The sequence below is a fragment of the Stegastes partitus genome, unplaced genomic scaffold (genome assembly GCF_000690725.1).
Source record: "Stegastes partitus isolate 25-593 unplaced genomic scaffold, Stegastes_partitus-1.0.2 Scaffold283, whole genome shotgun sequence".
NCBI lineage: Eukaryota > Metazoa > Chordata > Actinopteri > Pomacentridae > Stegastes > Stegastes partitus.
In genome coordinates, this window is record NW_007578014.1 from 546,810 (window position 1) to 562,144 (window position 15,335).

At 44.6% G+C, this 15,335-nt stretch overlaps 1 protein-coding gene across 2 annotated transcripts in view; it reads left to right on the top strand.

Annotated features, from left to right (window-relative positions):
* Positions 1–1,196: 1,196 nt before the first annotated feature.
* The window catches only part of ube2e2 (ubiquitin-conjugating enzyme E2E 2), a 28,747-nt gene continuing 14,608 nt past the window's right edge, over positions 1,197–15,335 (top strand). Inside the window, exons 1-3 of one of the 2 annotated variants that reach the window (XM_008282732.1) lie at positions 1,197–1,445; positions 2,758–2,941; positions 4,078–4,128. In XM_008282732.1, the coding sequence (XP_008280954.1) occupies positions 2,766–2,941; positions 4,078–4,128 (227 nt within the window). In that variant the 5' untranslated portion in view covers positions 1,197–1,445; positions 2,758–2,765. The remainder of the gene's footprint in view (positions 1,446–2,757; positions 2,942–4,077; positions 4,129–15,335) is intronic. The other variant, XM_008282731.1, reaches the window with a different exon arrangement.

Sequence of the window (15,335 nt, forward strand, 5' to 3'; positions counted from 1 at the left end):
CCCAGCCCCGCGGTGGAATTCTGTCATGTTCAAAAGCTGTGAAGTGTTTGAACAAAAATGTAACGGGAACAGAGCTAAATTATCAACACACAGCATTTCTGACCAACTCATACAACCAGGCCCTGCTCTGTGGGGGAACAGAAGCATGCAGCGCACCTTCACTTTAATATTTTTGCACCGAGAACTGCACAGGTATGCTGCGATGTGTCCGCCTTCAAAGCTGCATCTCTCTGCAGTCGACTGGTGTTTGCTTCTTGTCCAGATATTGCTAAAAGGAAATTCAAGTCTGGCAGCAGCACAGGCCTCCACAGCTGCAGACACCAAAAAACAGCTTTTTTTTCAAGCAGCAAAGTCCTTATAATGACTCCAGCCAGAGTTAGCCAGTTTGTCTCAGGTTTACAAGCAGCTCTCTCCTCACTTCAGCATCAACAAGTGATAGATGACGTGAATCGATATGCAGCTCATCCATACAGCTGGGTAAGGTGTTCGATTAGTGGCTCATGGTTTCAACACAGAGAATATTCCTGCGTTATTTGTTACGCTTGTAGAAAGTTTAGGCAAAATGTCAGCGAAAGACAACTGTTAACACAATCAACATAAAGCTGTGTGTGTTTGCACACGACTGAAACGACTGATCAGGATGCAAAAGCAGCTGTTGATGAATACAGTAAGGTTTTGATGGATCACGCTTAGGTGTCTGCGTGACTTCAGATGCCCCTGTTGTGTTCCAGAGCCGGACCTCCTTACATTCATTTGCATTAAAATTAAAAACAAAAACAGGGTCTGCCAAAGTAACAGAGCATGTCATGCATTACCCTGCGTGTGCTGGAACTGGGCCACAAATACCCCTGAGCTGTGTGCACTGCAACAAGGTAGGGGAAGAAAATGCAGGAGGGGGGACATTTCCTGCACACATGGGGCCAATGATCAGCAGCTACGCCCCCTTCACGCGCGCAGTAAATGGCGATGAAGACGTTTTTCACGGACGGTCTCGGTTTACTTGCGACGCGATTAATTTATTTTTCAGTGTTTTAACGAACTCACGGGGCCTTTACTGCCTTGGCCTCGCGCGCGCTCGCTCTCTCTCTCTCTCTCTCTCTCACACACACACACCATTGCAGCCCCCGCGTGCACGAGCGGTGCGCGCAGGGGTCGGGAGCGCGCGTGGAGGCGGTCCGGGGCTGCCTCGGTTTTTTTTTTTTTTTTTTTTTTTTTTTTGCTGTAATCGCTTCTCCGCCGCTGCTACCTCCAGTTAAATAGCAAGGACACGGGAGCGAGCAGACGGCCGTGCGAGGCGAGGATATTACTTTTTTTTCCGGTACCTTGAGGGATTACGACGCGGATTTTTTCTCTCCTCGTTTTTTTTTTTTTGTGCAGCATCGACGGCCAGCCGCCAGGTAAGCTCGACGCACGCGCTCGGCCGCCCCCTCGTCGATCCGCGAAAAGTAAGTAAATGTCCCGTGAAAAGTGTCGTTTTTTGAAGAAGGAGAAGGAGAAGAAGGAGGAGGTGGTGGTGGTGGAAAAGAGAGGCGTGGGGGAGGAGGAGGAGGTGGTGGTGGATGTGTGGGACGAGCCTCCCTTTGTGCCGAGCCAGGGTCACTGCTCTTCAACGGCACAATGTGGACACTCCACAAACGGCCAGGATCCGCTCGGTTTTTCCTCCCTCCTCCTCCTCCACCTCCTCCTCCGCCGCCGCCGCCGCCGCTCCTCCGCTGGCCCTGCCGTTGACCGTCCTCCATCAGCCCCGCCGTCGGACAGAAACGCCTTCTTCTCTGCGTATTTCCATTGAGTTTAAAACACCGAGGCCTGTCTCTCTTTTTTTTAAATCCCCCCTCGGCGGTAACGCACCCTACTTTCCTCCTCCTCCTCCTCCTCCTCCTCCTCCTCCCCCTCCCGGCCTGGTAACGTTAGCTCGCTCCCAATAATGTTTACGGTCGCTTTTGTCGGACTCGACCCCTATTGTTGTGCTTCATCCCCCCGCACACGGTGACCTATCAGGCGGGCAGCTCGCCGAGTGTCGCCTCATAACATTATTATTATTTTTTTAACTTGCCCCCGGTGGGTATTTATCCATCTATCGGGGCTGTAACGTCCCCGCATCGACCCAACGGCTGTCGAACCGTTTCAAGCCGTCCATGTCCCCAACAAGAACCGGAAAAACCCCCCCACCCCCCCCCCCCCCCCGCCACTTGGCTCGGTCGTAGCTGACTGACCAGACTCCTTGTTTTTTATTTTATTTCTTTTCTTTCTTTGCTCTCACGTTTCCTGGAGCCCTGTCTTTGTCGTCTGTGGCTTTAATTAATTTCGCTCGTCTGCACTCATGGCCTCATCACGTCCAAGTGTCTCCTCTCATCTGCCATTGATGGGCTTTTTTTTTTTTTTTGTCTTACTTGTTGACAAAAAAAGGCATTTTATCTATTAAAGTGCCATATTAGCCCATATGTGTGTCTGTACTTTGTCTGGGAAATCTAGGCCAGTTAGGCCACTGGTATAAATTCTGCCTAATGACTGCAATATACTGCATAACCCCCAGTAGATCCTTACATGAATGCTTCATTATATTCTGTTTAACAGGGGCCCTATACATGTGTAACGCTTTAACAGATGTCTTTTCATCTGCCCAATTTTCATCCAGCTTTAGATCAATTAGATTAAACTCATCTTCCCTCAAATCCACCCGACAAACAATTTTGTGCAAACTTGCTCACGTGTTTCCGTTAACTCGACGCCTCTCTTGTTTTCTTATTTTTCTCGCAGGGCCCACGATGTCCAGCGAAGTGCAGAGACCGGACGACAGCCCCAGCACGAGCGGGGGAAGCTCGGACATTGAACAAAGGGAATCGGTACCACCTGAGCAGGAGCGAGAGCAAGCACAGCCCAAAAAGAAGGAGACCAAGATCTCGAGTAAAACCGCTGCTAAACTTTCAACTAGTGCCAAGAGGTAAGGAGAAAAATAAATAGGAATGTGGCTTTGGAGAGCAGCAGCAGCAGCAGCATTTACACAGGAGTTGTTTGTTAAACTGAAGGCCTCTCCCCTCGTGCCCCGGGGGTGTGAAGTTTTATAAAAAGACTGCAGTCCCACAGGCATTGTCATTTCAAACATCCACGCTATTCAGTGTGACACCAAACCCACAGAAAGGAGGTAACACTCGCAGCTCGGCACTGAAGTGTCACCGCTGTCATTTGGAAGAGAGATATTCCCGTTCCGGCGTGTTTGTTTGAATGAATGCGCCTCGTGCTCCGCGGCAGCACCTCCGCCAGCACTTACCTCCACCAGTCTTATTCCCAAAAAAGACAGGCGATGAGAGAATTATGCAACCGGTTGAGCAAATAGTTGGCCGAGGCCACTGAGTCTTTTTATAACGGTGACTGATGTTATGAACATCTCCCTTTTGTGTGTGTCTGCGCCTCGCTTGAAAGCAGCCTCCATGAAGGACCTCAGCAGTGAGAGCTGGACACGTTTTAATGCTCTATTAAGCTCGTGTTCGTTTAGCATCAGCATTTGCACTCAGTCGCCCCTTACTGTTTACATGCAAATGTTTTTGTGATTATTTCCTGCAAATCATCAAGCCTCTCGGATTTATGTGCATGCTTGATTTTGCTTTTTGAGCAACAGAATAGAGAGGCACTTCTGTTCAGGCTGTAATCATAAACAAATGTAGAAGCCCGTCGATTGGGAGAAAATATCTAATTGCATTTATTCTGGCTTCGTTTTTAAAAAAAATCCTGCTGCAGTTGATTATTCGCTGTGCAATACATTTACATTGTGTGTTGGAGAATTTACCACGTGAGATCAAAGGTGTGACTTTCACACAAGGAGGATGGCATGAATTTGTAAATGAGTCCTGGAACAACAAACATCCTAATTTGCAGCCTTTGCTAATTATATTTCAAATGTAAAATCAATTAGCTGTTGGGCCCTAAACCAAACTTGTTATGAACACATTCTTCAGTTACACATTAAGTTGGGATTAAAAGCAGCACGTAGCTCCTCTCAGGTGTGAAACACTGAGTAGATGTACTGCAGACACCCATCCGCCCAACATGAAGTTCACCAAGAAAATCTTTCTTTTTCAGGATTCAGAAAGAGCTTGCAGAAATAACACTAGACCCACCTCCGAACTGCAGGTAAGGAGCTGCTACGTGTTCAGAGCATATCTGTAATGACTCATCAGCCTGTATGTACAGATGCTGGCGCTGTAATGAATATAGACGGCGGGGATGTGTTCCCCTCCCAGCTTCTTGTCTCTGAAAACAGAAAGGCCACGCTGTAATGCACTCGCCTTTGTCTTTGCTCCCATAATGCTGTTGTTTGTGTTTTTTGTTTGCGACGGTAATCTCAGGTGAATTAGAGTGACTGTCGCCCATCCTGGCATTGTTGTTGCTGCATAATTCACACTGCAGACCCCCCGTTGAAAGCGCAGCCTTTTAGATGACAGTATTATGGTGCCACTGAAATGGTGGAAAGCGAGTGGCAGTGTGACTTTAAAACCTGTTTCGATTCTCGTGTGGTTCCCCCCTCGCCGTGCTGGGGATTTACCACAGACAATGGTTATTGTGTGCAACTGCCGCGGCTCTGAGCCCTTTGAGGAAGAGATATGGTCGCAGGCGAGCGGCAGGCCACATGTGCATCAGTCTCTGTGGACACGACAAAAGGCATACCTTTGGGTTGCGGCTTAGGAGCTGGCGTTTATTAAGCCAAATAACACAGAGCGATGCTGTCATTGATTGTGGCTCTGTTTATTACTGCACAATAATTACTCCGTGTATCAGCACTCCGCCGCAAATTAAGAAAGAAAATGGAAGCCGGCCTTTGTTGAGGACACTTGTGGGAGACGCTGATGTTTTCTGACCGTTCTGGACGGTCGTTCGTAGGCACCTGCTTAAAATGATTAAGGAAAACCGCTTTGTATGACTCATCTGGCGATTTGAAATTACTACACCCTAGACAGCCTTGTTTATTGCATGAATTAATCACCCCTGCTGGGTCTCATCAGAACCCCGCCATCATTAACGATAAACATTGAGCTAACCTTTTCATTTCAGCTCACATCCCAGTTTTGTTATTGTACCGCAGGCTAAAAGAGATGTTGTTTTCCTCGAGGACCCTAATCTATTTCAACCCCCCCTCCCCTAAAAAACTAGGTTGGCTCACATGAAGGATTTAGCTCGAGGACACAAGTAAGTCATTTGAAAGTAAAATAATCGCTGGCGGAAATTTCACAGTCATCGTCTTAGTGGGGGAACTAGTTGCCTGGGAAACAATTAAGCTTCTTCAAGATAATCCTTTTCTGTGTGTGTTCCCTTTCTTTACTCTAATATGATACCGAAATCTAATAATGTGTTTTCTGTGATGCACTCAAATAGATTAGCCCTCTGTTAACAATGACAGGGGGGTCAGATGCCGCAAAGCCCAGATTTCTCATGCAGGCGATCGCAGCCCCATTTACATTCTCGCATGACTGAGTGCACACCGCAGTGCCAGTGTCGTCATTTGTATGCCGCACGCTCGCTGCTCCTGGCCAGGTTAGCCTGAAAGGTTATTCATTTCATTCCCCGCTACAAATGGAGTCACAGACTGTTGGCCCCCTTCAGGAGGCAGACACAGAGTTGTGTTTAAGAGATTCACTTTGGTACGCTCAACAAATGTGGCGCTCGGGGCCGGCTGATGCATGTCGTCTCATCGGTCTCTGGGCTGAGCAGCACCTCTGACTCTGTCGACACTTTGTCCTGGCCAGAGAGAATTCACCTTCTTCGTCTCGTAGTTTAAATCTGCAGTCTCCTCTCCATCACTCGCTCTCTCCTCACCTTCAGGGATCACACAGTTTTCCCGTCTGCGAAATGGAGAGCCCGGCTTTCAGCGTGGACGTGTGCTACGAGTCATAATTTACCGTTTAACACCTTACAAGTGTTTAGGATCTAATTTAGTGGAACATCTGTGGCAGAAGGTGCCCACTTGATCAGTGTAATAAAACACCTACGCCCTTTCTTCAAGCATCCCGTTTAAGGTTACCGTGATAACCCTCAGCTGCATTTAATATCACAATCTGTTGTTTCAATAATCCGTCTGTCTCGATAAATCACACGCTGACTAATGTCTACTGGCTTCCTGGGACTACGAAGCGTCTGCAATAATAGGGCTTAAGTTGTTTAAAAAAAATCAATTTTTATGCGACGTGAACAAAGCTGTCATACTTTTAGTGCTATGTCACTACTTGGAAATCACGAGCAAGTATTTAAATGTGTCTCCGAGCTTTATCTCACTCTCGGCTTTGTGACAGTCTGCTCGTCACCTTGGCAGTTGTCATGCATCAGACGAACAGGAACACGCTGAAGCCCAAGAGGATTTGACATGGCAATTATTCTCACTGTCATACACTTCAAGTATATTGTACTGGCAGCTTGTGCTTTTACACTTACTGAAGCATATGAAGCGGCTTTTGAAATGAATAGTGTTTTCTCTCTCCAGCAAGATGCACAAATATTTCAGTGATCTTACCGGGGATGAAGTTTGATTAGATAGCCTCAAAGGGAAACACGACAGACTTATCAAACTCTCTGGTTTTTCAAAGCCACAAAGATTCAGATTTATCTGAAAGCGTCGTACGTCTCCACAGACCGTTAAGCTGCTGATCTACGGAGGGTGTTTAAGGTTTAAATAAGCTGTTGGTGGTTGAATTGACAAAACTAGTTAGCTCACCTCAGTGGGTTTTTTTAACCTCACTTTTAATTCTTTTTAGAGCTACTAAGCATAATTATTTCCAATTTTATTTAGTTTGCAGTCTATTTTGCTGTAATTGGATTGTCTGGTCTATCAAATGTCAGGAGAAATGAGTCTCCATTTCCCTGGTGATGGGTTTTAAAATGCGTGACCAACAGGCTAAAGCCCAAAGATATTCATTTCAAATTGGTGAAAACACAGAAAGAATGAGGATCCTCACAGTCGAAGGACCTGGAACCAATAAACATTTGGCCCTTTTGCCGTAATATATGACCTAAAAAACAATGACTAAAGTATTATCATGGGTTTGAGCTGAGTTAGTTTCAACATAATGCCTGTCCGCGACCACAGAACAACGTGGAATCGTTCTGCTTGATCTGCTGAATCACATCCCAGCTCATCCTCCTCCTCCTCTGCTCACTTTGATCTGTTCCTGCCATATAAAACACTCCTTTCTGCCTCCCACTTTATGTTTCCGTACCTATCTCTTCTATCTTTGTCATTAGCGTTAAATCACAGGGTTTCTTTTGGCTTCATTTAGCATTGCACAGTTGTCATTGTTCCTTCCGTGTGATGTTGATTTGCGACGTTTCAAGCAGAAATCCCAGCAGAGACACTCTGTTAGAGCAGCAGCTACTGGGGATGCAGCGTACAGGTCTGGACCACTGCGCTGCTTCATCTCCTCTCACAAACAGACAAACAGATACTCAAATTACAGCTCCAAAACAGAGTGATAGCAGAACAATGCTCAGCTGCCTCCAACATAATCGTAAATGTCAGGTTCTTGTGTCAGCCCGTCCAGATTTGACGACGAAAGGGCGCTTTTTTTTTTTCTAAAGGCTGCTTTTGTTCAGTGAGAAACCGCAGCAAAATCATCCTTTAGCTGAAGAGGTAGACATACCAATTTCTCCTCCTCAGGCAACTCAAACAGATTAAATGCAGCGCAGCCGCAACCCTATGGAGCACTTTGAGTAACAAGTTCAGCGCCCTGCTCTGGCAGGTTGCTGCTAATCATCCTGGGAGATGTAAGAAACCATCACCTGAAGTAGGAGTAGATAAGGCCGAGGGAGAGTTGATGCAGCTAAAAAGTCATTTGCAAAACATAATCACAGAATGGCTCCCCAGGTGGTTTGAGCATTACAAACTGAGAGCACTTTAACAGCGTGTACGTACACTCTGCAATATATTTATGTAATCTGCTTTAATGATCGCAAAGCCGTGCCAGCTTCAGTAACGTTAGCACGAAATGTTTTTGTTGTTTTTGAGACAGTGATCCCCTCCTTTCAAGCAAAAGTAGACAAAACTAGGTTTCTGAATTCAGCCTGGCTAACTTTGATTACAGCTGTGGCTAGCTAGCTAAGCTAATGCTAGCTGTGTGAGTTGGTTGAGATCGCTGACTGTGGCCGCCTTTCTAGTGTCGTCAGCTCTTTAAAACAAGAACCTTGTAAAAATGACTTAAATATGCTCTTCATAGCTACTGATGTTACATCGTACAGGACTGAAGCTAAATCCTGCTAAGTTTGTGATCCAAAAAACTATTTTTGAAACAACAAAAACAGTTTTGTTCTTATATTGAAATGTAAAGTTAGTTAGCTTAGCATTTATCTGGCATTTTGTAGCAGGAAATGAGTTCGCTAGCAGATGATGCAAGAGCAGGTAACCGCATGGAGTCCTCACAGTTTTGCTCTTGTATTTCTGGTTTTAAAGAAACTAAAAAACTTGACACCACCCTTCAAACTCTTTATTTTTAGATTACTGGTCTTACAGGAATTTAATGCTCTCAGGTTCCTGCTAGTCAGGAACAAAGTTGAAGAATTGTTGTAGTTGTGTTTAAAGCTGTTCTGCACTTTCCTGCATTTATGGATTTCATGCTTGATTTTACATGTTTATGGATTTTAGACAGTTTGTTATTTCACAGTTATATTTAGATCAAAAATACACTTGTTTGACCAGATATCGTGTGTCCCACTTTCCACCGTTCTGCTTTACAACATGCAGATGTTAGACGTGGCTACCTGTGGGCCAAACACCTCAGATGTAACACTTACTGGCTTTGTACATTAATGATATATTATTATTTATTTTTCATGTGTTTCTGGTGCCAACGAGCAAGGATAGCGATCGTGGAGCAAATAAACAGTAGACAAAAAGAACAATTTTAGAAAGAGTCAGCAGATTAATCGATGCTGCAGATCATCCTTGTCTGCAGGCCCCGCTGACCGTTTGTTTGCTGCCTGATCGGAGCGTCAGCTGACTGCCTCGCACGTCGTTCTCTCTTTTGTGCGGCTGTGTAATACAGCTGTATTACATGGCTGACCTTTGGAACAAATACTCTTCTTTGAATTTTCCTGTTGTCATGTAATGCCCTCATGATGCCCTAAGCAGAGCTGTCACTGGCTGATGCTATCATGCAAGCTGTAGGGAAAACGTCTTTTCACACCGCATCACATGCTGGCTGACTTAGAGCCTCAACATGAATATTTATCTCCATCATCATCAAGACTCGCCAAGAAATGAGGCTGTCGCTATTGTAGGTTCTGACCTCTAATTCTCTCCTCGCTGATGGGATCATCTTCATGTCTGTGGTGGCTGCGTATTAGTTTTGTGCCATGGCCCTGGGGGATTATGTGTGAGTGACACAGCCAGCATCATTTTTCACAGCGTTACCATTAAGCACAGCAGGGAGGCCTTATCAATATTCATGAAGGGGCGGAGGGACGGGGACTGGAGGAAAGGGGGGGATGAGCTCCAGGAATACCTCCCGGGTATTGGAGCTCATCACGGTATTGTGCATGGCGGCGGCGGTGAATTACCACAGATAGAATATGGAGGCTGAAGCAAGTAAAAACACAGATGGTCCGTCAGCGGTGAAAAGGTGTCGGCCTTACTGCCCCTTACTGCCCCTTACTGCCCCTTCCAGCCTCGTACCTCCGTGAAGCTCCGCTGTGTCGGCCACTAAATAAAAGAGAGAGCCTGGACGACGCAGAAGAAAGACACACAGTCCATCTGTCGCTCGTAACCATCATTCACACTGCGACAGATCACTGGTGAATCAGTGCAGATTTCTCATTTTCAGACAGTTCGTTCACGTCACCGTGCAGGATGCCGTTTACGTCGAGCTTGTTTTTACTCACCATCTGCAATTTACACGAGTGTTACGCGGAAACGTCGAAACCTTCCATTTACACACACCGAGAAGAGACGTTTTCAGTAACGGGAGACGACTTCTGTCCAGATATCTGTAATTTTCTGGATTGATTGAGTTTTTGTTAAGTCTCTAAAACGTCAGGAAGCAGTAAATGGCCACAGTGTCTCAGAGCGATGCAGTGTGATCCAGAGTCCAGAACCGAATGTTAATTAGAATACAACGATTTAAAAAAACAGAGAAACAATATTAATCTGGTGGTGGAGAATGTGGAGTTAAACAGTGGTCGGAATAGTCAATTAAACCAATCCATTAAAGTGATGAGAATTAGAACCCACAAAAATAATGTTAGCTCAAGTTCAACCAACATTTCTGAGGATTCTGTCTCATGAAATCCAAGTGATGTGTAGTTGTCAGGATGTTGGTAAAGCCTCAGACTCTGTGGCATTTACAGGAAAGATTGCTCATATTTAACTATTTGCCATGTTTTGATAGTAAAAATATGCCAGCTTTACCTTCCCTCCGTTTCCCCCGTCATATGGACAGAACGGACGTTGGCAGAAAGCAGATTCCACCTTTATGCTTCAACTAAGCAGCATCTTCTGGGGCTGAAAAATGAAGCCAACAATTAAGTGCAATTTCTTAAATGTCCATTTGAGGCCTGCTCCAGAAGTAAAGCTGCAAACTTTACAGCAGAAAACAACGTATTTACAGCCTGCTACACAAAAGTGTTTAGGTCCCTGTAGCTAGTTTCTCCTTCATGACTGATGTACGGAGGGTGAATTTCATATAACCCATTTAAATTGTATTCATGCTTAAAGCTAGGCATAATTAATAGCTTTGAAAGGCAGGTGGGTGCCATCAGAGGACAGTCCATCCACCTCCTTATCTACCACGTAGTGAGGCGCTGTCAAGATGGCGACGCAGAGCCCCCACGCTGAGCTCCACAACATCTGCTTGGCTGATGTCACAGAGGATTTGTCCATCTTCATAAGCAGTCAGTGGTTTTGACTTTAGATAATCAGTAGTAAGTGAATTTCACAGTCAAGCTAAGATCCTATTCCAGTATTTACACTCTTTGTTTTTTGCCTAAGCTGAATAATATATTGCACCATAGCATACATACAAGCTTAGCATGTACATTAACTACATGTCTCTCAGATGGGCCACAGGACAGAGAGAAATATGCAGTCCGGGGGGAAACGGCTCACTGAAAGATAAATAAAGATGTCTTGTGCCTGGTTCAAGAGCAGAAGGCTGTCCAGATGGATGGTGCCAGACCGGGTTCTGCTGATTTGTTATGGCCACCACTCTCCTCATGCACCTATGTAACATCTGCTGAAAATCATTTTCTTCCACAGCCAACCACTCTGCCCTCAACACACTTCCTCTAACGCAAAGTGTTGAGTGCAAAACAAATAAATTTGCTCCTATAGAAGGAAGGTAACATATGCTCTCGCTCCGACACAGGCCCCGGTTTAATTTATCCTTAATGTTTTTCACTGCGGCACTTGTTTGACAGTGAACACGGCTTGCCTTGATTCATGTGTGTCATTGAATTCTCAATGTCCTCATTTGTGAGGTAGTTTTCTGGCAAACATTTGTCCACAGCGTTATTAATGGGTTTGTGGGGAAGCCGAGCATGAAGCATGGCGTGTGGACATTTTGTGGTGGAGTGTTGCCATTACAGCACCGGCTCCGCAGAAGCAGTTCAGGTCATTGAGAATGACTGAACGGTAATCTGAGGCCAACATTAAAGCAAACAGAAGAATCTTTTGGCAAGCAAACAAATACGGTAACTCACGAGTAAACAATCGCTCTGAGATCCCGTTACCCTGGGACTGGGATCTCACAACCTAATGGATTTCTCTCTGAAGTCACAAATCACAGCTCCTGCCAAGAAGGTTTAAAGTGTCCTGATGACATATTTGTGGTCTCGGGGAAGAAATGTTAACACTCTTAACATTCTGTTGTGAGAGGTGAAATGAGTAATAACCAGAGAATAACATCCACCACGATGCCCTTTCCTCTGAGCTGATTTAAGCGATGGCTTAAAAACCCTGTTACATTTCTGTACCTGCAGACCTTGGGGCTGCTGTGGTATCAAGGGAAAAGGCTAAAAGAGCACCAGGATCTGTAGCAGATCTGGCAGCTCAGCTCGTTCTGATCACCACTTTTTTTTTTTCTTTTTTTGTTGGTAATAAGTCCGTTCCCTTGGCCACAAGGCCAAATGGCTGCTCAGTGCTTTAGTGAAGGAGCAGGAAGGCTGGAGAGGCTGTCTATAATTATGGTGGATAGACTTTGGTGGATGGCTATGAAATTAAAAATATTAACACCAAACTCGTGGCTAATTTAGTCTATAAATTGCAAGAGGCTGCAGTTTTGTCTCGAAGGCAGATCAGGTTCTTTTTTTTTAGGCAGTTTTCTTTCCTGAAGCCATGTTCGTATAAATCCCTGCCTTGTGAACCAATCTGCATGTCAGCACAAATTCAATCTTGTTTTATTCAAGCAAAGCAAATGTTTATAATTACCCTGCATCACACACACACACACACACACACACACACACACACACACACACAGAGACACATACACTTATTATTTTTTTAACTTTTATGTTCTTACAGAAATGACAAAACGTCTGTCAGCATCAGTTATGATTTAGATCTGTGTGTTCTTCAGGGCTTTTTAATTCTCCTGCCAAATTGCACAACTTTGGCTACAGAGCTTTGCTTTGTTGGCTAAGTGATATTTTTACGACTCATGATGTTCTGCTGTTTCCTTTATGCAAAGCCTGTGTATTATGGTAATGATATATGCTCTGCATTATTAATTTTTAGCCAGAGGCGAGCACTTGCACTGCACCAGACGCTGGCAGCATGCAGCAGCACAGATGCAGAGAGGAAAACGCTTACCGCACCAAAATCTGTGTTCTACCTCAGAAGGCTCTTGCAGAATTAGAGAGGGAACCCGAGGATAATAAACAGATCCCCTGCTTTATTTACAGCTTTGTTAGCATCACTTTAAACCCCAGTGAATACAGACTTCCTGAGTGAAAGGCCAGTTCTTCAAACCTCTCTTTCCAAGTATACTTCCTCAGTTCAATTCTGACTGCTGTTTAGATTGATTGAGCGCAGCGTGCGAGGTTGTCTCCCTGTGGGAATAAAATTGTGTTGTTCCCTTTGACTTGGAAAGCATGCATCCACCTCCTCGGCCATTTCCCTTGTTGCTGGATAAATCTTCTGGTCAATAATTGTAGTATTCAATGTGCAGATTGACAATAAAAGGCTTGATTAAAAAACAAACCATGTCATTTGAGACAATAAAGACAATAGAAGAGAGGAAGGAGGTGTCACCTCGGCTGTTGAGCTGCACAGTAATTGGTCTTGGGGCTCTTTCACGGTCGGGGGGAAAGAGGATTGCTTCATTAAAGTTCCTCTTCTGATAACCGCAGCAGCCACACTGATAGAAAAGAAGATCTTAACTGAATGACGGTGCTATTAGGGGGGAAAGAAGTCCCTGCGGGGAATGAACTGGAATGGCAAATAATGCAGATAATGGCTTTATTTGTGCTTAGCGGTATTCACAAGCTGCAAAACATACTGATTCACATTCAATTACTGGTTTACTTTCCTGTTTTATTTATCAGCCCCTTGGTGCAGTTTTTGGCTCAGACGGCTGTTTACCTGCCATAAACCGCTCGCTGTGTGCTGCTTCACAAGGCTTTGTGCTTTGTAGCTCTGCTCGCCCACGCACAGCAACATATTTGATGATTATAATTTTGTGTTTTTGTTTTGTGACCTTTTATGTTATGTGAAAGTAATATTTCAGCAATACGATCTTTTTAAACGTAACCTCATCTTTTCAGTATCAGACGCTCGCCCGTGTGAGACTTGAAAGGTGGCTGTGTAGTTTCTGCTTTCAGCGAGCACACCAGCTGTGGTTAGCTTGGAGTCATGCCGATTACACCGGCTTCCTGGAGTGACCAGTTTTTACAGTGGTTAAAAAAAAAAATTCCATAGAAACCTTTCAAACCTTTCATGGTTACTGTACACTTCTTGGAAATGAAAAGACGTGGGGGTGAGAAAGAAACCTTTCATACTATTTCTGCGGCACCTACCCATTGTCTGTCTATAGGGTCCATGTATAAACGCCTTTTTTCCCACAAATATCACTCGATACGACTACGTGCATCGGCTGCAGCGATTGTTTGAAATGTTTAGCATAGCGGTTAAATGCTTTTAGGCATTTTTAGGCAAGTATCAGTTGCAAACGCTGAAAGAATGCTTCAGAAAGGGTGTGAGTCTTTCTGAGAAAAGAGGTGGACCAGCTACCGTTGCCTCATAAGGCCAGAAAAATTCACAGATTACCCAATATTATATTCACTGTTCACATGACCGTGAGTTAGGTTGTTCATTTTATAGAACCGGACGTACAGATAACAAATAAAGTCCAGGAATTGATCAAACCTTTTTTTTTTTTTTTTTTTTACAATTATTAGTTTTTTCCTTGAAGATCATTCCCTCCGGCCTGTAAAACGTTTCAGATGGACCTCTACACCTTTGCCTCCTTTAGCGGATCTGACGTCACACCGCTCACTGCAGCACGAGCACACCAGCTCACACATGTTCAGAAACTGTAATCTGCTCTCCAGAATGGCATATAAGCAGAATTCAGCCATGCACGTTGGCAGGGTTAGTTTGTTAGTGAATGAAATCCCAAAAATCTAAATCGATGTTGTTTTAAAACTGTCATTGATGTGCTACAGCTTCATGGGGGAAATTCTCTGCAAAGCTTATTTCACTCATGATACATCTTCTAGCAAATAAAAGCACCATGTTAAAGATGTTAAAGGCGCTTTAAAATGAAGTCTGCTGTTAATTGACTGCTGCCAATGCACCACACAGTCTGGCACTAACATAGCAATTAATCACAGAGACCACCAAAGCAGTGCTCTGTGAAGCCCTACCAGCATATCCTTTGGACCTCTTCTCCTGACAGTGAAGAGGGGATTTGTCTATCGTTTGTCTGGATGACAGGTTCTGTTCGACTCCATCATCACACAGCCTTCATAAGCACACAGACGGTTTATTCCCACTGTTTCCCTGCACATGTGGTTTGGACTCTTGCATTTTTAATAGCAGCTGCTTGCAGTGTTTTCTTTGAGATGGGAACTCGGGTTTATTCTGGTCTGACATTTCAGTTTGTGCCAGAATGTCCCAGAATGAAATCAATTTGGACATTTGTAAATAATTCCCTTATAAAGAAACTATAAAGTCTTCTTCCCTACTTGAACATTTGATTAGATGAATTTACCTGTGAGAGGCTCAAGCCTATCTCATGACTACCTCTCTTTCATTAACTTAACCTGATCCCGGATGTCTGTGGGAATTATCTGCGGGTGACAATAACCATGAGATAGGTTAGCGATGTTGCGGAGATTAGCCCAGTTCTCATGCTGCAAGATAA